Source organism: Pyrus communis, chromosome 8, assembly GCF_963583255.1.
Source record: "Pyrus communis chromosome 8, drPyrComm1.1, whole genome shotgun sequence".
Taxonomy (NCBI): domain Eukaryota; kingdom Viridiplantae; phylum Streptophyta; class Magnoliopsida; order Rosales; family Rosaceae; genus Pyrus; species Pyrus communis.
Window position 1 is genome coordinate 8,726,415 of NC_084810.1, and position 24,234 is coordinate 8,750,648.

The window sequence follows — 24,234 nt, forward strand, 5'->3', positions numbered from 1 at the left end:
AACAATACGAAGCAAAACACCCTTGATTCTGAATGTTTTTATAAGAAAGTAAATTGGGTTGTTATGGGCCATGGCAGTGTGCCCCCTGTGTTCCAAAGTTTGAATTCTCGTTTCTATAATTTAGATTAAATTTTAGAAATACAACTTCAAAGACAAAATGTTAGGAATGTTAGGAGTGTTCCTGCAATGAACTTGGTTAAAACCATGTGATGGAATACAAATTCCATCTATTTGCCTCACCACCGTGTCTACAGAAACGGCCTAACGACATGTCACCCACTTCATTTTTATGAGAAAGATCTCATATTCGAGGCCCAAACCGTTTTCTAGCATACGAAGTGATTTTTCTTCAACAGTTCAGGACTACTAACTAGTTAAGAAAATAAATGATAGAGATTGATTCTTATAAAATAAACTGTTATACCCTAGAAATCGAACAACGAAGAATGTTTAAAAAGTCAAAGTACTTGGTAGACTAGATTGATTCTTATAAAATAAATGATAAAGATTGATTCTTATAAAATAAACTGTTCGTCTTCTGCAGTTGGAACTTGGAAATAATTAACTGATACTAGCATTAAAGATAGAGATACAATCGTGACAAACTCGTAACTGTTCTTACAACAAAAGAAAAACTAGAACGGTGCCCCTTCTACAAAGTTGACATCAACATAGCACGGATTTTAGCTCTAAGTTCATCGGAAACCTCTGTTGGTTGCGAAGTCTGCGATGAAGCTCTTCCGTTTTGATTTGATTCCAAAATATCAACGGAAGCTTCCCTACTAGCATGAGCACCCTCGCTAGCTCTTGATTGATCTGACTTTGTATAGATCTCGCCTTCTTCTAACTCTGCTCCTTTTTCAGACACAGGTTTCCTGTGCTTTACAGATCTGCTGCGGTGGTGATGTTCATCTTCAGAAGAGTTGCTGTGCTTGTGCCGGCGCCTATAAAGCTGGTGCTCATCCTCAGAAGAGTCACTATGCCTATCCCTACGTCGAGAATTCCGATGCTCATTATCAGAGCGATCGTGATTGCGCCTTTTTTGAGGCTGAAGTTCATCATCAGAGCTATTTCTCTTATGCCTACGCCGTGAGTGCCGATGCTTCTCGTCATCAGAACTGTCATACTTATGACGTCTTTTATGCTTATGCCTGTCCCTACTGTGTTCTGAAGAATGATGAGACCGATGCTTCTTCCTAGAGTTCTTGTGACCCCTTTTATCTTCTTCCTCTTTCTCTTGTTGCAAATCATTGTCAAGTTCATCTTCTCCTTCATACCTTTTGGAACGGTAGCTCCTCTTTGAACGCCGCTCATTACATTCATCGGCAAAAAATTTCTTCTGCAACTCCTCAACCTTATCTGAAATATCAGCTTCTAATGGAACTGAACTGCCTTCTCTTTCTTTGACTGAAAGATTTACATTACCTGATGAGGAAAGCCCTGATTCTGGTGGTTCAACCGATAAGCCACGCAATGATTCATTTTTCAACGGTGCAGATCCACTTTTTATCATAGCTGCAAACATCTTTGCTCGTTTCAATCTCTCCGCTTTCAACTTCTGCTCTCTGGTCAAGGATGCTTCTGAGGAGTCTGCCTCATTTGCAGCTGCAAGAGCAGCCGTCTCAGCAATGGCCTTGGCAACAGGGACGGGAACGTGAGGCTCCCCAGAATAATTTGCCTTTTGAACAGAAGTGTGAAGTTGAGATGTATGTAGACTCCCGGAGCTCAAATTTTGCCCACCCTCACTGCTAGGAGGTTGACCTATACCACCTGATGACTTTGGGAACATCTCTAAACCTGGATTCTTATTGCCTCTTGTGGCTGCCTGGAGAATAGCTGCAACCGCATCCAGGCTGACGCCAGACTGACCCTCGTTAGCTTTGGGAGGTGGACCATTTCCATCCTTCTTTGAGCTGCCGATTACCATCTTAAATTTCTCTTTCCTGTCATAATCAAATGGCAAATCATGACCAGCAGATTCTGAAGAGACATTATCACCTTCTGCAGCAGCTTTACTGTCCACTACATGCCCCACGGACTCATGCTTCTCAGGAACCAAGCCCTTGCCAGATACCTTGGACTGCAGAGAAAGGGCCAGTCATAAATATCAGTAATGTGAAACATTGGACCATCATTCAGCCAGAGTCCATAAAACAAAGGACACAAAATTTCACAACGTAGATATAACCTTTATATGCATTTAAAAATATTAAAAAAAAAAGCATCATAAGGCAATATAAGAACAGGTAGAAAAAGGCACTCAAAACTCTTATATTCTTAACAAAGATAATCAAATAGCACAAAATCTTTAAAGAAATTACTAGTTTCTGCAGATACACACCTCCTGGGCTTTTTGAAGAACTTTTAAATAGTAAGGATGATACTGGTTAGATGGCTGAAGGAACAGAAACCTTCCCTGTTTACAGTTCTGCTCAATCAAAATAGCTTCAAATTCCCTACCATTTTTTAGTATGAACTCAACTATTTTATCAACCACTCTCTTTTGATCAGCTGGTGGCTCCAAAATGGGTAGTTCAACCTTGGATGTGCTAGGCATAGCAGGAGCTTGTGAGTCATTGGCAGCAGTAGATAGTGATCCCGTGGCACCATCTTCTTTCTTCATACCACTAATAGCTCCACCTTTAACTGTGGTAATGCTGCGATTATGTTTTATGACATTAACTTTCTCTTTCTTGGGAATACATGGACTCGTAGAAACAACATCAGTTTTCCCAGCTACATTTCCAGAAGATTCTAGGTGTTCTGATACACCAGGAACAGATGCACTGGCAGAATTAATAGCTTCATCAGACTTGAGTTTTCTCAATTCAGGTGCATCCTCAATTATACCATCGTCATCCTCTCCAGAACCATATACAGAACCAAGCAAAGATAACGCACCACCTGTTTGATCAAGTCCACTGTCAGCTCTCTTCTCTTCAAGTAGAGGCTTTCCATCAGAGTCACACTCCAATAGTTCTTGGTGATTGACGAGAAACCTAAAGTACGCATGAAGGTAATGGTCAGGCATCAAGAATCCGAACGTAGGATTGTCTCCCTGTTTCACCCTCAAAATAATTTCTGACTGCCCACCATGCTTGGCAACGAATAAAGCAGTTCTTGCAATGATCTGATGTACCTTTTCTGTTGGAGGCTGAGGGGAAAAACAGAAGGAAAGAAAAAAAATCAACACACAGCAATATTCCACAAATGTAGATATCACCTCAAGAGCAAAAAAGAAGTAAGTAGCATAGTAATAAACCCAAGATAAACCCTCAGAAACTCATATATACCAGATAACCATAAGGATCAAGAAACATAACTCGAACAAGATATATTTCTTCCAGTTTGTCAGTTTGTGAGAAGCAGTAAAGATTCAATACATTTCTACAATCCTAATCCCACCTGCACAGCCCCTTGTGTCACAAGAACTGCATGCCTTCTCCGAGTATCTGAAACTTAGACATGGTAAGCCTTAGAAGAACACATGCACCCTAGCAATTATCATCTGGCCACATTTGTTAACTATCAAACAAACAATAATATCCAGGTCATGTGAAATTGTACACTGACAAATAAGAAACACGAGAGGTATACTTACAAGGTTTTGACTTAAGATATCTGGCACTGGAAAGGCTGGGTGGAAAACAGGCTCAGGATCATTATTCTTCTGCACAGTGAATTCATCTAGGTTTCCATATGAGAATCCAACAGAATGATAGCGACCAGCCTCTGCCTGCTCTGGTTCTTTACCTATATCAAGACATAAAGATTTAATAATCAAAATCATTCTTACACACATCAATTTTACCCAAAGCTGACATTAATATACCACGCCGGGAAAATATAAATAAATGAGAGACTACAGTTAGAGAGGAATATTCTTACTTGTGTCTCTGATAAATGCAACTGTTGCAAACTATGTCCCATCCTACAAACTGAAAAAATAATGCAAAAAACAAAACATTGATAGAAGGAAGAGACCAAACATGTCTCTCGATAATAGTCTTAAACTATTGCTCCCTCCTTTCCCCCTCCCCCCAACCCAAGCAAACAAGGAATGAGATGAACACCCTCAGGGATCTGACCCAATTCCAACTTCCATAAAAAAACAAGAGTTCCATCGCATCGAGACCTTAAGGTCCAAGTGGATCATATTCCCAATTCTGGGGGGTTTATGCATTCCACAGTTTTCCATTAAAGAACCAACCCTCTCCATTTTCAGTACAAATGAAGAGGTCCTCTTTGTTCTACTCAAACAGATCATTTCAATAAATATCATCGATCTAACAAACATACAGTGCAGTACTCTAATGGTTACACAACCGACCACAAACTAACCTCCAAACCATTGAATGATAGCCAACCCAAAAGACGCCACTACCAAAATCTACATTTCCTTTAATCCTAAGTTTTGTAAATTTCATAACTCCATTTACTCTGCACTCATTTTCAAACACTGATACTTCTTCCTAATACAAAGTCCACACTTATTCAATCACCATTCATTGTTCCACCGTTTAGTAATTGTTTGCAAAATAATGAAATGTTTAACACTCATAACCTACACCACTTAACAACCCTTTCTTTGCTCTTCTTAGGCAGATCAATCTGCATGTATTCATGTCCCAAACAAGTACTTTGTAGGTATTCCTGAATTCGAGTTAAAACCAGATTACCAGGACACACATAAAAGCCTACTCCATTCAATCTTTTAATAAAAACCTTGTGAAACACAAATCAGGGCGACAATATGGAACCTTAATCTACTAAAGCCTACAACTAACGCAACAATTTCACTTCAGCTAATTTGACATCCCCTTGAAACAAAAGGTCATTATTTAATTCTTTTTCTTTCATTTTCCCATAAACCAAATAACAAATATATATATATATAGTAACAAATCCAGAAAACCAAATCTATTGATTTGCGAATCTATCAGAAATCATACTATATTCAATACAAAGTTTAACAAATTTTAACTGAGGGATTAACAATTTACCTTGTTCTTGTTCCTGTTCTTCGGACGGCAACGGCAAATCGAGGTAGCGCTCCTGATCGAGCTCCGACTCGAGCGAGGCATCGTGGTAAGGCGGCGGCGAAGAGGATGAGCGCGTGAGATGTCGCCGGCGCGTGCGAGGGGGCATAGGGTTGGGGAGGAGGTGGCGAACATCGTAGCGGTCGATGAAGAGCGAGTTCCACTCGACGAGGGCGTCGGGTGAGTTGACGAACGAGGCGTTGTTGTCGTCGTCGAAGAGAAGCGCGTGGCGGCCCACCACCTCCATGTCCATCTCGCTACGACCGTCCAATTTGAACGGAATTGTCACTAAAACAGAGAGAGAGAGAGCGGAGATGCGGATTAAGGATTTAGCAAACTGCGAGAAACCCTAATTGTGATTTTTTTCAAGGGCTGCGATTCGACAAAGAGAAAGCATAGAATGTCAGCAACCCGACCGGACTAGAATTGGGTTGCGGTTCAGTTTTATCGGGTATGAACCCAACCAACCCGACCGGACTCGAATTGGGTTCAAGATTGTTAATTTTTTTTTTTTGGGTGAGTTTTAAAGAAAATGGCTTCACAGTTCACACAATGAATCAAAAGTCACCTAATGAAACTTTATGAATAAGGACAAAAATAAGGGAGTAGTATTATAATTAAGTTAAAATTTGATGGTAGTGACAATTGTTTCCTCATAAAATTTAGCTATGAAAAAATAGTTGCTTGTTTTATGAAGAAATAGTTGTCGTTGTTACCAAACTTAATTACGATAGTGTCACTACCTCTTATCTTTATGATTAAATAATTTTATTAGTTGTTTAGGTTAAAAAAATTCTGAAGCCTTTTGATTAGATATCTAGCTAAAGAAAACAAGACTACCATAAATGTCCTCGATCTCATGCTTTTACTAGTTTGATCAAACCTCCACCTAATAAAATGGCTTCAACCCTTGTTTTCTTTTAACCAGATTTGGAAAATGATTTCAACAAACATGTTTTGCTCTCCATGTGACTCCATAAATTTAATTGTCGATTGTAGATATATGTGGTTAGTGCTCATACACGACTTCCTCGTCTCTATTAGATTGGAGCAAATTGATGATATTTCCCGACTTAGCTGCCAAATAGAGCAGACAAAGCAATTAAGATAATCAGTGGAGAAAATGAATCTTGTATATGATTTTATGTCCAAGAAACAAAAGACCTAGAGGGCAAACAGATGTTTAGCCCACTAGAGTTTCGTGTGCGGTCTGCTCATGACATTAAAAGGTAAATCTGTCATATTGAGTTAATAATTCATTGTCTTTCTCATATTCGATGTGGTTAATTTATATCCCCACATGACCCACCCAAACAATTCCAAAGCAGGTGGATTGGGTGGGTTCCACAGGATGGGATTAACAATCCAAAATTTATGTTATATTAGGCTCAAGTGAAGTGAACGTAGTATTGTAGAGTCACTACTTGTTTCTTAAATTTTATTATACTTAAGTATAAATAAACAAGTGTGTTTAATAATTATTAAATTTTATGTATAATTGTGACATCCCACATCGTCCAGGGGAGTGATCCTTATATGTATATTCCTATCCATACCTAGCACGAGGCCTTTTGGGAGCTCACTGGCTTCGGGTTCCACGGGAACTCCGAAGTTAAGCAAGTAGCGCGCGAGAGCATTCCCAGAATGGGTGACCCATCGGGAAGTTCTCGTGTGAGTTCCCAAAAACAAAACCGTGAGGGCGTGGTTGGAGCCCAAAGCAGACAATATCGTGGTATGGTAGAGTCAGGCCCGGGAAGTGGTTCCCCCCGGGCCGGGATGTGACAATTTGGTATCAGAGCCTAACCCTGGTCCTATGTGTGCCGACGAGGACGTCGGGCCCCTAAAAGGGGTGGATTGTGACATCCCACATCACCCAGGGAAGTGATCCTTATATGTATATTCCCATCCCTACCTAGCATGAGGCCTTTTGGGAGCTTACTGGCTTCGGGTTCCTTTGGAACTCCGAAGTTAAACGAGTAGTGCACGAAAGCAATCCCATGATGGGTGACCCACAGGAAAGTTGTTCGTGAGTTCCTAAAAACAAAACCGTGAGGGAATGGTAAGCTCAAAGCGGACAATATCGTGATACAGTGGTGGAGCGGGCACAAAAGCAATCCCATGATGGGTGACCCACTGGGAAGTTGCTTGTGAGTTCCCAAAAACAAAACCGTGAAGGAATGGTAAGCCCAAAGCGGACAATATCATGCTACGGTGGTGGAGCGGGCCCAGGAAGTGATCCACCCCGGGCCGGGATGTGACAATTGGTATCAGAGCCTAACCCTGGTTGCGTGTATGCCGACGAGGACGTCGGGCCCCTAAGGGAGGTGGATTGTGACATCCCACATCGCCCAGGGGAGTGGTCCTTATATGTATATTCTCATCCCTACCTAGCACAAGGCCTTTTGGAAGTCACTGGCTTTGGATTCCGTTGGAACTCCGAAGTTAAGCGAGTAATGCACAGAGCAATCCTATGATGGGTGACCCACTGGGAAGTTGCTCGTGAGTTCCCAAAAACAAAACCGTGAGGGAATGGTAAGCCCAAAGCGGACAATATCGTGCTACGATGGTAGAGCGGGCCTAGGAAGTGATCCGTCCCGGGCCGGGATGTGACAATAATTCTATGTAACATATATGCATGTTTAAGAATGATTGACATTCGGGTTGGTCAGTTTTAATCGGACTAATAATACTTCAATCCAATCCAATCGAATACAACTCACCTAGTAAGCGATTGGTCGGGTTTTTACCCGCAACTACATCTTCGAAGTTTACAACTCAACCCAAACCAACCAAATGTTTTCATGGTCTTTTTTATTGTGATGCATCATCACATGTGTACAAAGAAAACGAATGTGTGTGATTCATGTTGAATAATGTAATATATGTTGACACAAAAAAAAAAAAAAAAGTAATATTTGTGTGTGCGTGATTCGTATGGTTTTGGGATTTTAGCTTCTATACCGGGCAGCTTAATTCGTTGAGAAATTGAAGAAACATGTTTTCCGTACTTTAAAAGCCTGGGCCATGTACATAGCCAAATATGCAGCACAAGTATATGGGATTAATCAAGATTATATTTTGTGACTTCGAAGGTGATTAATCAAGATTTTAGGCCTCTAGAAGGAGATGGATCTTGACCTTCAAATCGTTGGAACCGATAAAAGTGGTACAATGTGCAAAACGATTTGAATATTCCTTGTATGGAGAACTGAGTCATATAAATTATTGCCTTTCAAATATGGCATTTCACACACACACGCAGATAGATGAATATTTTATGCTATGTTGCCTTACAATACAAGTACATGTTGGTCAAAAGCTAATGCAAGTAACCATAACCATCAGAAAGTCTAGTCGCAAGTGAAATTTGCGGGTTAATTAACATGGTTTGAAATTTGGAAGATTATAAATGCTCACAAATTATTATAATTTATTCTCTTTTCTTATGACTAGTACGAGTATGGTCTTTTCGTAATATTAATTTTATATCAACTTGCGTGACACGAACATGACACTATTAATAGATAACACGAACACAAATGCGACTCGATTCTGCCCCAAGTTAATATATATACACTCATACGTATAGGGACGGATTCACATAGGGACCCAAGTGGTCCCAAGACCCTTCAAATGCCGAGAGAAGTACTTGTGATTGACCATTGGGGACTCTCCGATGGGTTGGGTGGTGGTGATAGAGGTCCTTATCTCCATGGTCTCCATGGATATCCAGGTAGTAGGTTATAAACGAAGAAGAAGAGGTTTTAATTCTAGGGTGCGTTTATTGCATTGACTATCTCAGATGGTACGATTTTCAAGGACAATATAAGTTGGATTGGCTTAGAATACTAAGCTAACGTTTAGTACTGTATCGGACTAATAATTAAGATAATGAAAATCAATGAAAATTGGACTGTATTTGAACAATCACAACAACGAAATTACATTCAACAACATCATAAACTAACCAACCCACAATCAGATCCTAAATTGCAAAATAGCCATAAGGGGAAATTGCAAATTAACTACATAATCCACTCCATATTCCAAATTTTAATCCAAAAATCCACATTTTAATTCAAACATTAATGAAATTTAATCCAAATTAGCAAAATTTAATCAAACCCTATTAATACAAACCTGATTAACAAGCTGGTAGAGCTAGAAGAGGGATTGGTGAAGGACATAGCGTGGAGTTGGACTTGTGGAGTAGGGCATTGCTACCCTTTTTGGAGCTGGAAATTCCTCTATCAAACTTTTGAAATCCAATCGTAAACTCGGTTGAAGAAGCTTAAGCAATCAACAATAGAGGTCCTTCTCTGAGCAATCTAGTTTTTGCAAGTTCGAAAGCTTTGGAGAAGGAGGAGGACGAGGTAGTTGCTAAATCGGTTGATTACAAGCTGATGAAGAAGAAAAGCTTGGTGCTTCAATGGCGGCGAGTTGGGAGGCTCGACGAAGCGAAAACAAAGGCGAAGTGAAGACAAAGCAGACAAAGTGAAGCAGGTTTTGGCGAAGCGGTGGTCTTAGCAATCCTTTGCTTTATGAGGGGTCTAGTTAAGACCATCTAAAGAGGGAATTAGTCGAGACGAGTCCCTCACAATCTTATTAAAGATACTCCCTATAGGTAGCAAATATGAGACTATACTAACCCTTAGTCCAATTCTATCTAAAGAAGCCTAGTGAAGGAAAACAAACACACCCCTATTTCTTTTTAAATGACATGACCAAAAGGATGTCATTTTGAGTCAAGGCAATTAAAAAAGATTTTAAAAAACTTCTCTTTATCTTATACGCTACAAGCCCGAGAACCTCTTTTGCCTTTCCTAATGTTTAACTCCCAATTTAATTTAATTTACAAACCCAGTTGAGCATTGTTGATTTTGGCACATGTGAGCTTATTCTTTATTTATTCATATGAACTAAATTTGATAGAAAATAGAGATGTGAAGCTTTGGTGGATAAGGCTAAAACTCGTCTTTTAGGTTGGAAGGGTAAACTTCTCTCAATGGCTAATGATTCCAATTGGTGCAATCTGTTTATCAAAATTTGTTTCTCCATAGCTTCTCAATTTATAAATGGCCTATTTGCCTTTTAAAGCATCTTTCTGCTTGCACAAAATTTTATATGGCCAGGGGACTTGGCTTCACGAAAACTAGTAACTGTTGATTGGAGTATGGTGTGTGGACCTAAGCATGAAGGTGGCCTTGGTCTTTGGGATTTAACTGCTTTGATTAGTTTTGGCTGGGATGCTTTACAATCTTCTTTTGTGTGGGGTTTATTTGCTCATCAACGTTTCCTTCTTGCACCTTATAAAAAAACAAGATATCTATTTTCGGTCTTTTGTGTGGCATGAGTTGAAGCACGTTTTGCCTATTCTGAATAATAATAGTTGTTGGGTTATTTGGGATGGGAAGTCAGTTTCCTTTTGGTTTGACAAGTGGTTGGATAACCTGATTATTGGCTCTTTACTATCTTCAATCATTACACCTACAGTTCTTCCTAGGGTTTCAAATGTTATTGAAGCTCAAAGTTGGTATTTGCCAGATTATTTTGTAAATTATTTCCTTCAGTAGTGCAGCAAATTCTACATTTACCTTTGCCTTTAAATGTAGAGGATGACAAATTGATCTAGGAGCCTTAACTGGGAAATTTTCCTTTTCTTCTGGCTATCATCTTATTCGACGAAAGCATAGTGATTGTGCTTGGGCTAAGGTTATTTGGCAACATTTTATCCCACCTCAACTGTCTATTTTGGTTTGGTGGCTTCTTCATGACAAACTTCCTACTGAAGGTGCACTTCAGCGACGGGGTATTTCTTTGGCATCTATTTGTTGTTTATGTCATAATTATAAGGAATCTACTGTTCATCTTTTCTTCGGTTTTTGGATATCTATGTAGCTTTGGAGGTGGCTAGCATGTCAATTTGGTACCTCTTTGTCTTTTTTCAGATTCTCTGGTTGTTTTTTGGGATGCCTACGTACGTAAGCCATTTTCCGAACAGTTGCACAATATCTGGATTTTTGTGGGTCTTTCTACTCTTTCAGCTATTTGGAAAGCTTGAAATAAGTTCATTTTTAGGGTCGCCCAATCTATTTTCGTCGTCTTTGCATGTCTATCAATTCTGGGATCTTTCATGATGGGAAGTTTATTCCTGGTTATTCTCAAGGTTTTGACACTTGTATCATTTCTTCTTTGGGGATCCAGCTTATCCTTCGCAAGGTGCCAACTATTCTTCCTATGCTTTGGTCTTCTCCTTGGCTTCCTTGGATTAAACTTAATACAGATGGTTTATCCAAAGGAAACCCGGTCATGCAGCTTGTGGAGGAGTTTTCATGGATAGTTATGGTCAATTTCTTGGTGGCTTCTACCAAGGGATTGGTCATCACAACTCTTTCTTTGCATAATTATCAACAATTATTATTGATGTAAAGTTTGCATATCAGCAGGGATGGCATTGCCTTTGGCTGGAAAGTGACTCTTCTAGTGTTATTTCTGCTCTCCAATCGACTGATTTTGATTCTCTTTGGCCTCTTAGTACGCAATGGTCTATTTGTTTGGATCACATTCGGAAGATGACTTTCTACGCCTCTCACATATATAGCGAATGAAATGTTGTTGCGGACAATTTTGCTAATATGGGCTTGTCTTCTCTAATTTTAGTATGGCATGATTCCCCTCCTTTGGCAACTCATGCTGCTTTGTTTTTAGACTGTGCTGACTTTCCTGGCTACCGTTTCTCAAATTAATCTATATATCAGCATACATGTTTGACTCACTTTCTTGTTCTGTTTTTTCTTAACCTTGTGATGTTGCTTAATCTGTTTTGCAGGTTTAGAATTTTACATTTGGTTTTAGAGGGGTTAGGTTTAATCTCCCCCCTATTTTTCTTGTATATTTATTGTTTGCATTTCTAGAAGGGTAAGGTTTACGTCCCTCCTTCTTTTTCATGTACTTTTTATCCATTTTTCTTGTATTATGAGGGGTTAGGTTTATGTCCCCCTGTAACTAGGTGTAACTTTTTTTTCGTTATCAATAAAATTCCCCTCGTACCGTCGAGCTTTCATCAAACAAAAAAAAAAAAAAAAAAAAAAAAAAACTAATTATGTTTAGAAAGATGGTCAATGTTGGAACTTTTAGAACTTCAACATTCGGATCACCTGGCATTGGAATTCTTGATCTACCAATGCATATGTACTTCAAAATAATTAATTAGAATACCTAGACACACACACACACACACACACACAAACACACATAATATATAATGTCGGCTATTTTTAGCTATAACGTATGTAGTATTTACCAAGTCTTACTTTACCTACTACACTATATTGTCTCATTTTACCATCTATGCTCTTCCTCCGTATCCCACTTTACCAATGCACTATATATTGTCTCACTTTACCACATGCGGTCTTCCTCCATGTCCCACTTAACCCTTACACTTTATATTGTCTCCCTTTAACACCTACATTCATCATCGATGTCCCACTTTACTCTACTCCATCAAATAAGCTAAAAGGTCTGTTGATTGTGCTAATGTGGCATAGACAATTTAGTTCTCTCAACTACGTTGGTTGTGTGACATGTGACATGACATGTTAGTGGAACCCAAATTACAACAAAATTAGCCTTTTATGGTACACATAAAACATTTGCGACACACAGTAGGCGAGCCATAAAAACTCATGCTGCAAAAGGCCTATTTCATTTAGGCATGCATTTGCACGCAATTAATTATATAAATTTGCAATCACGACACTAAATAGTGCATCATAAAAGGCAGTATGCTACCTATTTAAGGCATTAAATGCACACCATATTTTCTATTTAATTTTTTTAATATTAGTTAATTCTCTGCTTACTAACTTTATATAAATATATGTTAAACCATCTGTCACATCCCGGCCTGGGGTCCACCACATCCCGGGCTCGACCCCACCACCGTAGCACGATATTTTCTGCTTTGGGCCCCTACCACACCCTCATGGTTTTGTTTCTGGGAACTCACACGAGAACTTCCCAGTGGGTCACCTATTATGGGATTGTTCTTGCGTGCTACTCACTTAACTTTGGAGTTCCGATGGAACCCGAAGCCAGTGAGCTCCCAAAAAGCCTCGTGCTAGGTAGGGATGAGAATATACATATAAGGATCACTCCCCTAGGTGATGTGGGATCTTACAATCCACCCCCCCTTAGGGGCCCGACGTCCTCGTCGACACACCACGGCCAGGGTTAAGCTTTGGTACCAAATTATCACATCCCCGCCCAGGCCCTCAACACATCCCAGGCTCGACTCCACCACCGTAGCACGATATTGTCCACTTTGGGCCCCTACTACACCCTCACGGTTTTGTTTATGGGAACTCACACGAGAACTTCCCGGTGGGTCACCCATCATGGGATTGCTCTCGTGCGCTACTCGCTTGACTTCGGAGTTCCGATGGAACCCGAAGCCAGTGAGCTCCCAAAAGACCTCGTGCTAGGTAGGGATAGGAATATACATATAAGGATCACTCCCCTGGACAATGTGGGATCTTACACCATCTCCAAAAGAAATATCAAATTATAAGAGTCAAATAACAATTGATGACTGATGTGGCAATCTGAAGTTATTTGTCAAATTTTATATTTCTTCAACCGAATTATAAAATGTTATTTTCTTATTTAAATAGAGCTTTAAATGATTGTAATTATAAAAAAATGTTGATACAAAAATTTTATTGGTTGAAATGTTATTGGAATAAGGAGCCCATCATTAAAATGAATTAAAAATAAATTAGACATTGATGTCAAATTTGATTCCTTATTACAAAGCCTTCAAATCTAGTCAATAAATAACATTTCGATTGGATAGATTCTTGATGTCAAATATGCACAGTGGTATTCTATGTAATATTTTAATATCTTCTTTGAAGATACTCTTACACATTTTGTTTTAATAATAGAACAATTGCAATTATAAATTAACAAATCTCAAGTACAAACTTATATTAGGCAGCCTAGAAAGCCAGCAACTTGGCATCATCCACCAGAGGTCGAACGCTAAAAAATCTTCACTGTACTCCGCTGCAAGTACTGTACCTGAATTGCTTTCCACGGAAAGGGATCCTCTCCGGATCCCTTCTATCAAGTCCTCATGGCCCACCAATCCGAACTCTTGAAATTTGATCAAACGGTTAAATTTATTATAATTTTTAATAAGACCCCCTGTTTTTAACCGTTAGATCAAATTTCAAATGATTGAATTGGTGGATCGTGAGGATTTGATGGAAGGGATCTGGAGAGGATCCATTTCCTCTTTCCACAACCACACAGGTCAAGCCTATATCAGATACAAACTGTAGCCTAAACACAATGCTATTCTAGATACAAAAAATAAAAAACATAATAATCAATTGTAAAATCAATTCTTGTTGAAACTTGAAACTATAACTCTATTTCAAATTCAAAATCTCTATTTGAAATTTCAAAATATAGAAGTTTATAAGAATGTAACTGTAACCTAACTAAAATAATTTAAATTCATATTGTCAATATTGAAGGGAATGTCATCAAACTTCTCATTTGAATATTTTTGTTTCAGCTTCTCAGCTTACTTCTCATCATGTAATGTTGCACGATAATTCAAACTATTTGTTTTTTAAGTCACCCTTTGAATAGTTTTTTTTTTTTTTTGGTTGAACAAAGGATATTATCTACACTAAGGGGTGAAGGGGTGGAGGATTTGGCTAAGCCTCACAATGGGCTAGCAATAATGTGGTTCGAATTTGCCTTTAGCAAGAATTAAACCTAAGACCTCCTACTTACAAGTAAAAAAAAAATATCATTGGACCGTAATACTAAGCGACAGTCACCCTTTAAATAGTTGAGTTTCTATGAATATATGTAAGCTCAATACAAACATAGTTTCTCTTTTTGGTGGCAAGACAAAACATATTTTAACATGGCAAAAATCTACAAAAAGGGAGAAATAAAAAGTAAAAGAATCGATCACATACAATTTGGGACTTGCGTTTCAAAAAAAAAAAAAAAATTAAGGCTTGAAGATATCAAAGAATTTGATTGGACTAATTAAGTAGCTAACTTGTCTTTACTACAAGAAACGTGAGGCTTCCATAGGTTTAATGTTTTGGATTTAGGAAATTGTATTGGAGCTTGCATGTTCCTTGAAAAGGACTTACATGCGTATATGGAACGAATTCATCGTCATTATAACATCTTGATCTAATAATTCAATATCGTATATAAGTTTTTACTTACATAATATTGTATTAATAAATCAAGTTATCACTAAACCTATACTCCCTAGCTGATCGCTTTGCAAGCCAGCTATCTAGCTAGCTACTATAGGTATCTTCCACAATTCTTCGTTGTAAACCAGAAGATTCATGAATAACGAAACAACCTTGATGATGAACTCGTAGACAATAATCAAAACACATGATTTTAAAAACAGGAAATAATAAATTATGTGAAAATTTTCCGTCAACTGCTGTTATAATTTCATTATAATGACGGAATAAACGCGGGTAGAAATATTAAACCTTGAGAGCTAGTTAACTTGTATAATTGCAGTAACACAAGTTTAATTTTTTGATAAATAATAATAATCAGCTGTATATGTACGCAGACGTTCTTAAAGCTAAAGTTAAAGTCCAAAAGGACACGTCACAACATAACATTTAGACGATCTGTGTTGCTTCGTTGTGTTATATCATTTCATTAATGGCCAATCCCCTTTGCTTCCCCTCCCAGCATGCCTACATTTGTTCAGGTCGGCTCACTTGTTGCAGCACATTACCGCCGGGGCACCACCACGGTCAAAGGGGATCAAGGGTAGTGAATTGTCATGACTGCCCTTTGACTTTTATGGTTGTGGCATTTGCAGAATGAGATCACTTGGATGTGAAGAAGAATGCTAGAGAGCATAGGTTGATCTTAATTTTGAACCACACTAGCTTGGACAAGAAATTTTTGTATGTACATGTAACACAGTTGCATGTAGGTAACCAATTTAATTATACTTTAAGATATGCATTATATGACAAATAAATTCAATAATTACACTAGTTTAATTCTGAATAAACATCGATCATTTGTCACATTAATAAGTATGGTTCAAAATATGCAAGTACATTGCCTTATTCAAAATGAAGAGTGCCCTTGGAATGTGTAGGGTTTGAGTGCCCAAATCAATGAAGTTTCTTTAAGAAGTAATACTAGTATATGCCCTAGGGCCTAGAATTCGACCGCACTCTTTGCATCACATAACCAAGCTTTTACCACCTTTCCCGCGTCAACCCCTCTCTTGCTAGCTATTATAAACCCTAAGTATTCCACCCCACCATCTCACCCCCCCCTCTCTCTCTCTCTCTCTCTCTCTCTCTCTCACCCACACAACCGCAAACACACAAACACAAAGAAGAGACAAAGCCATGGAGGTCATCAAGATTATATTGATCATAGCAACAACCATGGCTTTGTCTATCACTCTCATGACCGTGAAAAGGGTCGGTCATGGAATAGAAGAAGGAAAAACCCCTTTCATCGACTCGTGGAAAGAGCAACAGGAGGTCGATGAAAACACCTTGCTACTGCCTTCGAAGAGGGTGAGTCGTTTCCTAGCTGAAAAGGATCTGGTTGACAGAAACCCTAGAGCAGCTGACCATTGCCACAAAGACAATGAGGTATGTGCCTACACACCACCGGGCTACAAGAACTCGACGTGTTGCAACAACAAGTGCCTGGACTTGTCCGAGGACAAGCACAACTGTGGTGCATGCAAGAAGATGTGCAAGTACACTGAATCGTGTTGTAGGGGGGGTTGCGTGGACACAAATTATGACAAGAGGCATTGTGGCCAATGCAACAGTCCCTGCAAGTTGGGGCAGTTCTGTGTATATGGTCTTTGCAATTATGCGTGATTAAGGTGATCCATAATTTGATTTGATTATGCAATAAAAACCACAATAAAAAAAAAAAAATTGGTAGTTCTCAATTCATTATATATAATTATACAGTCTTTGAGTGCTTTCTCTGAATGTAATGTTCAATGTTATAACTTTATTTAAGAATTTTAAAATGTGATGAGCTTGGAATTAATCAATAGCATTTATATTATATACTTCCACATTTTTTGTTAGAGAGCTGATGTATTGCTAATTATAGTCTACACATGGAGACACTGTAAAGTTTGCTTCTTGAAGATAATATGGGATTCCTTTGGTGTCCATGGTTTTGTTAATTCCTTTCTATACAACATTTTCCTTTGTTAATTAATAGGTGACTTAATTTTATTTTTTACATATACAATTTCAAAACTATTAATTTTATTTTTTACATATATAATTTCAAAACTAATTTACCCCGCCTCCATCCCTAGCCAATGTCTTAAAACTGAGGCACCTTTCATTTGAATCTCCTAGTTTCTCTATTAGCTTATGAGGTTTTCGTGTTCTGTGTTCATTTTTCATTGTCTTAATGCCGCTTATATTAAGAAAAAAAAATTCAACTAAGAAGGGAGACCCAAATAGGGAGCAAATCTTTTTAACCCCATCAATCCCAAAATAATTGTGCTCTTCCCAAAATACTTATGCTCCTAAATCCCAAAATTTAAGTTTTTAGAATTGGTGGTTTAAATTGAGAAACTAGTGTCAAAACTACATCCATTTTTTATAACAGCAACTTACTTAACCAATCTTTGGAGTGGCAAAGACTCTATTATCTTTGAAACAATCAACATTTTTTAAATATTTATGTAAGGACATCACGGTAAGCAGCATATATATACAAAAGATGCATGAATTTGGATCAGAAGCAAGAATTTAGAAAGTGCCGCCCAGTCAAAAGTCTCCCTCTATACATGCGCTAATCTTTATCAGGCCATTTGTTTGGTAAGTGATAACTTGATAAGCAAACAAAACAAGCAAGATCCAGCTTTAATATCAGGTGGTGTGCATATATAGTACGTACGTACAGTCATTGGATCAAAGGGCCATAACATTTTCCCAGAAACGTCGCTTATAAGGCACATGGCTTTTTTTACTCCAAAAATGGTGCTCGTGCCAAACTGGACAAGTATAGTTCACGTCTGAAGAATTTCTCAGATTTGAAATTTGGGAATATTGAAATATATATACGCGGGAATACTGAATTTTAGGGTTGAAATTCAATTTTAGTTTTCAAACTCTTGAGAAATTTATCCGAAAATTAATCACATATAATTATATCTTCTCCGCGACAAGAAAAAAGATATATATTTTCTGTACAAGACTGGGATATCCAGCTAATGGAGGATTGGAAGCATAATGTGTATCCGAATGGTTATTTAATATCCTAGCATTTCAAATTGATTATGAATTTACCTATATGATAAGGGGAAAAAACAATATGGATACGATGTGAGTTCAATGTGTTGAAAATTGGGCACAAGCAGCATACAGTAACTGAATAACATGACACATCAATGGATGGATACAAACACAAAAAATGCTCATGAACTAGGCATTCCCATCCAAACAAACGACTCAATTATAACTATCCAATGTTTGAATGACGAAAATAAACTTGGAATTTCAAATCAGAGTTGGCATGCTAGCTAGAAACAGTAATTAAACATACATGTTTCTTTCTTATTAGAGGAATAGAATATTCAACCAAGTATTAAACGAGTTCAACTATCTGCTGCACTTATATTGTGAATGGTCACCGTGTCCTCTTTCATTGTTTAATACGTGTTAATAAATTTAACACTCCTTAACTTTGTTGTCATATAAACTTAACATGTATCATCAATGATAAAGGCTACAAAAAAGTCACACACAAAATAAATACAAAAGATTTGATCTCGTATTAAACAAACCCAAAAAGTATGAACTTTTTCAGCTATATATATATATATATATATATATAGCTAGGGACCTCGTTCCTAATTCAAATAGATAACAAATTGGAATGGGACATGAAAGTAGTGAGAAAATACATATTTTATAAGTGAGGTGCGAACTGTGGTCGAAGCACATATATGTGTGTTCATCATCTATAGGTCCTTTACAAATGCTCCAGATGTGTAGCACTCATCAATTGTTAACTAAAATTATAAAGAATGTGTGGGATGCTCGAGCAACAAAAGGCACTCAAATACAATATTTGATAAGAGGGGGTACGTGTCTGTTTGAAAGTACAAGAAATAGCTACACTCTGGCCATGTGAATAAAATCCCTATTTTCCTCCAATATTATAGGACGCACTTATATATGGTGCATCTTACTCCATGATATTCCTGATCACCAAAACTTCATGGCGTGCACTTCATATGCCAAAAGTCCCCTCTAATACTTTTATAATAAGGTTCTAATTAATCATCACGTACGACTTTCAGCGGGATATTTAGACCCTTAAAGTTTCAACAACGTAAAACTAAGAAGGGTCAGTCTTGAGCTGCTAAGCCGATATATAGGAATGACAATTTAAAGGACATCGAACTCTATAATCGAATTCGTTTGAGCTGCAAAGCTAAGATAAACAGATGTTTATATTTGTCTGCTATATATGAGGTTGATGTAGCGATATTTGCCATCTATGGATTGTCTTGAACACGAAGGTAACTAGGGTGTGTATTATATATGGAGTTTGATAAATTTTTACAGAGTTATGAAGACATGAATTTTAAGAGAGTTAACTTGACTTCAATAGAATTCACGTGGATTTGATTGAACAATTGTAACTAACTTTTCAATTTTCGATATTTGATTTATGATCATTTCGGTTCTTTACAGAAATTATTTTTCAAAAGTTCTCGTCCGTTTACAAAACTCACTGTTCAATAATTCTCGTCCTTGTACAAGTAAGGAAATATGTTTTGGTTTTGTTATAGGGAATTTTATTAGTACTCTTAAAATCTCATTTGGCACTTCAAACTTTCTATAATTAGATAGAAACCTGAACGCAGACGCGTTTATTAGGAACATTTTGATTTTTTAAAGTAAGCCGAATTTTGTCTAAATAATTGCAAGTCCATTTTTTGGGTTTATATCAAATTATTTATATAAATTGTTGTAGGATGTGTTTAAATTTTTAGAATTGTGTAATAAGAAATTAAATCACATTATCTTACTACAATATACTAATTATAATAAGTTGGTATCAAACTCATCATTTACAAGAGCCAAACATGAAATCTCATACTTACAAATACTTACGAGTGAAGAAAAATATTTCTAAATTGTAGAACTAAATGAAAAAAAAAATTCAATGAATATTTAGTTGAATTGGCCTGTTATCGTGCATGGATCTATAGTATTGCATTGGTTGGTGCCAGTGGAACCTATGAGTCTACATGCCACCAGCATTATTTTGGAGGATTCTTGTATTAGGCATCCCGTAAGAGGTCATTGCTTTGCCGTTAAGAACATGTATTGTATCCAACACAACTAAAAATTTCTATGAAAAAAAAAAATTACTTCAAATTAACCTCCTGCTTTTTGCTTGGAATTGCATACAATTTTAAGAATTTGAATTAAACTGACATACAAGAAAAGTAAAAATTCAAACATAGCATGCGTAGTTGCATAGGCCAAATGCACAAAACCCTCCATCTTTGCACCTATTGTTGCAGCCACCACAATGCCTTCTATGGAAAGATGGGTTCACACATTTCCCTTTGCAGCATATCTCATTATACTTGCACTTCTTCCCACACCTCCCACAGTTAGCTCGGTCAGTAAACACATTAACACACTTCTTCTTGCAACAATAAGGCCCAGGGCTTCCCTTAGCATGACATATCCTGGGGAACTTGTTACAAGTCAATCGCACCTGGTGTTTTTGCAAGAGAAAGCAGGCGTTTCCATGTAACATACTCGAAGGTTGTGATTCAGTTTTGTTTACCAGAGAGTTCGAAAACTCGTCATTGGTTGCAACTTCGTAGTATTGTTGGGATTGTACTTCATTGGATTCAACGCTTAGAACATGGGACAAGAGGAGGATAGATATGAAGAAACAATGTATATACAACTTCATGGTGAAAGAAATAATGTGAGAGGCTTGCTAGAGAGAGGTTTAATATGTTGGAAACTAGAGAGGGAATGTTGGCTTAGATGAGAGGGAATGCTTGATTAAGGGTGACAATGGAGGTGGGTTTTTATAGTAAACCTAACATGCAGACTTTTCCTCTTGATTCTTGACCTTAGTGGAGTGGTCTACATATAACAAGAAACAACTAAATGTGGAGCTAAACTTAGGTCGTCATTCATCCGAATGTCAAACAATTGGAAGGAAGAACGCAGCGGAGAGAAGCTGACCTTCATGGGGTGGAAAAAAATGCAACTAAAATATATATAGAAGATAGGGTATCCATTCTTGTGTTAGAGCCTTTGATTTTGAATCTCGCATCTCTGACTATTTGTTTGTACTATAGAAAAAATTATATGGGAACTCAAACATTACCAAACACCCTTAACTGTTAGAGATAAAACGAATTCAAACATAATTAACATCGTATTTGTATAAATAAATGAAACACTATCACATCATCTGAATTTAAAATATGCACTAAAAGTTTTCTTTTAGTACATGGGATTCACATGAACTGTGAAGCTCCTTATTAAGTTGAGATAACACTTTTTCGTACAAACAATTTCTGGTCATAATTCTTCAAAAATATAATAGCCACTACACGTTCTACCTCCAGAATTGTACACAACTGTAGACAATCTGCATTTTCCGCGCCCAATGACACTTTGCATATCTTTTCTCTAAATTCGTCAAGATTTATTTTATATTTTGAGTAGCCGAATCGGAATCCCTTCTGCTTAATCTGCCCCCACCAACTCATCCACTATATATGCGGGCTACTCTCATGTCATGAAAAGTTGATTTGGTTTCATGGAAATAATGCCACATGCTACATCCTTAACACAAACATACAAAGAGTAGAGACCCACAAAAGTGCGCTACCTAGTTATTGCATCAAATTCTCTCGTACATGCGCAATGAATCTCGAGTTTGGCAATTAGCCCTCTAGGGTATATATATAATGATAATACACGTTCAATGAAATTTTTTTTTTTTTCTTTTCTGAACATACTATTTTATCTACATGAAAGGGATAGAAGAGTGGACTAAGTCTCACAATGAGTTAAAAATAACGTCCAATGATTTGTGTAAAAAAAAAAAGTAATTAAACAATAAAGAAGATAAAAAAAAATACTAGATAATTCCCCTAAGAAAAGCTGAAGAGAATCTTCAACATGTTTTTTATTGAGTATAGACATAATGTTAATAGGTTAAACAGTTGATTTGTTACAAGATAAGGTAATCAATGAAAATTGAACCCGCATAGAGTGTAAAAGCATAACTGTTTGATAATGCACTATCTTCAATCTTCCACATTTAGTTGTACAGCTAGGGCGAAGATAATATCTTTTATTGCTGTTGGTGTCAAAACTTTAACAAAGCCTAGATTCAGTTCACGTATTTATCTCGAGTGTTTTTTGGGTCTCAACACCACAAAATTGCTCAAGAGAAGGAGAGAGAATAGGCATGTCACTGTTGGAGGTTGCCAACATAATTATTGAGTTTTGAGTGTTTGTGAAAGTTGCGCCTAAATCTAAATTTTTAATCAAATTATTGTGTACCGAATAGGACGTTAGTTCGGTTAAGTTTTTTTTTTTTTTTCTTTTTTCTATGCCTAGAGTGAACGCCGACTTAAAATTCGATGTAACTTTGTGTGTTTTTGCCTAAAACATAAATAAAAGAGAAATGGAAACCAAAGTGAGAAACATGATGTAATCATTCATGATGAAATCAAGATTACAAACGTTTCCAAAAGTAAAATCGAAGCCTGAGCTACATAACTTGAAATGTAAGTTAAGTACTGGAAATGAAAAGAAAGCAGTAAAACTCTAGCAAGATTAGTCCATGAAGGGCGAGATAATGCTAGAGGAGTCCACTAAGATCACTGGTATTGGGCCGTACTTAGTACAAAGCAGAAGCCTCATTAAGGAAATGAGGATGGTTGGAGTTACACATCAACCGAATCATACCATTGGGTGACAACACTAACAAAGCCAATAAGGGCATTGGCATCCCTTGACCCCAATAACTTTGTAAACTTATCCTTTTGAATTTTTTTTTACCTCTATAGCAGCATTGCAGGAGTAGCCAACCGCAGATGAAATATAAGAAATTAATAATTTTTAAATTTTAATTGAATATATATATACGTCATTTTTCTTTTTCAATTTAAAAATGAAACATTAGAAATGCTGCTTTTCTTTGTCAAACACGCCCTTCTCTTTTTCAAACACGCACAACGGCAAATGCACAAGGTTTTTTGGTTTTCTCTGCTCGCGGCTCCTCCACCATGCTCAGACGCCATATCCTCAATCTAAATTCCAAGGTTCTCTATTGTTCAAGTTCAATCAAGGACCTCCACCACAATAGATCATATTATCTGGAAATCTCAAATTTCCAATCATCGGTAATTTTTGTTGTCTTTAATTTATTGTGGTTTTTAGGTTTTTCATTCAATTCCAATTTTGAACAAAGGAAAATAAGGAATCGGATGGAGGAAAAGAAACAAAACTTAGAATTAGGTCTGAGAATGGCATGTGTTGTCATAGGCTTTGAAAAAGAACGATCTAGATATAGTGAGTGGATGCTATGGCTTTAGTCAAAACATGTAAGCAACAACTACAAGTGATGAGGGATAGTGGATGAGATGCTTGGCTTGATAAAGTTTATTCTTTTTGTGACAAGCATGATTGATATGAATGATATATTTGTAGCTCAAGTGAGATCACGACATGGAGTTGAAAATTTGACAATCCTTCGTCACTATAGTGTTGATCTCTTTATTGATGTTATTGATAAACAACTTCAAGAGTTGAGCAGTCATTTTAATGAGGCAAGTACAAAGTTGCTTCTTTGTGTTGCATGCTTAAGCCTAGATGATTCATTCTCAACTTTTGGCATTGAAAAGTTAGTTCGTCTTACTCAATTCTATTCAAAAGATTTTTCTGATATGTAGTTCACACTTCTTGAAGAATTATACTTTTGAGATGCGTTTGCATAACGAATTTTCTGTGTTGAAGGAAATTAATAGTCTTGCATAAGAGTTGGTGGAGACAAAGAAGGATAGACAGTATCGCTTAGTGTACTTGCTAGTGAAATTAGCATTAATTTTACATGT

At 37.3% G+C, this 24,234-nt stretch overlaps 2 protein-coding genes across 2 annotated transcripts; one reads left to right on the top strand and one right to left on the bottom strand.

Moving 5' to 3' along the window:
* Positions 1-577: 577 nt before the first annotated feature.
* On the bottom strand, positions 578-5,441 carry LOC137742252 (uncharacterized). Its single transcript, XM_068482070.1, has 4 exons — positions 5,004-5,441; positions 3,602-3,753; positions 2,342-3,154; positions 578-2,080 (listed from the first exon to the last, which is right to left on the bottom strand). The coding sequence occupies exons 1-4, from the start codon at positions 5,290-5,292 to the stop codon at positions 653-655; spliced, it is 2,682 nt and encodes an 893-aa protein (XP_068338171.1). The 5' UTR covers positions 5,293-5,441; the 3' UTR covers positions 578-652.
* An 11,036-nt stretch (positions 5,442-16,477) lies between these two features.
* LOC137741625 (stigma-specific STIG1-like protein 1) lies at positions 16,478-16,966 on the top strand. The gene has a single exon (XM_068481320.1). The coding sequence runs from the start codon at positions 16,478-16,480 to the stop codon at positions 16,964-16,966; it is 489 nt and encodes a 162-aa protein (XP_068337421.1).
* Positions 16,967-24,234: the final 7,268 nt, after the last annotated feature.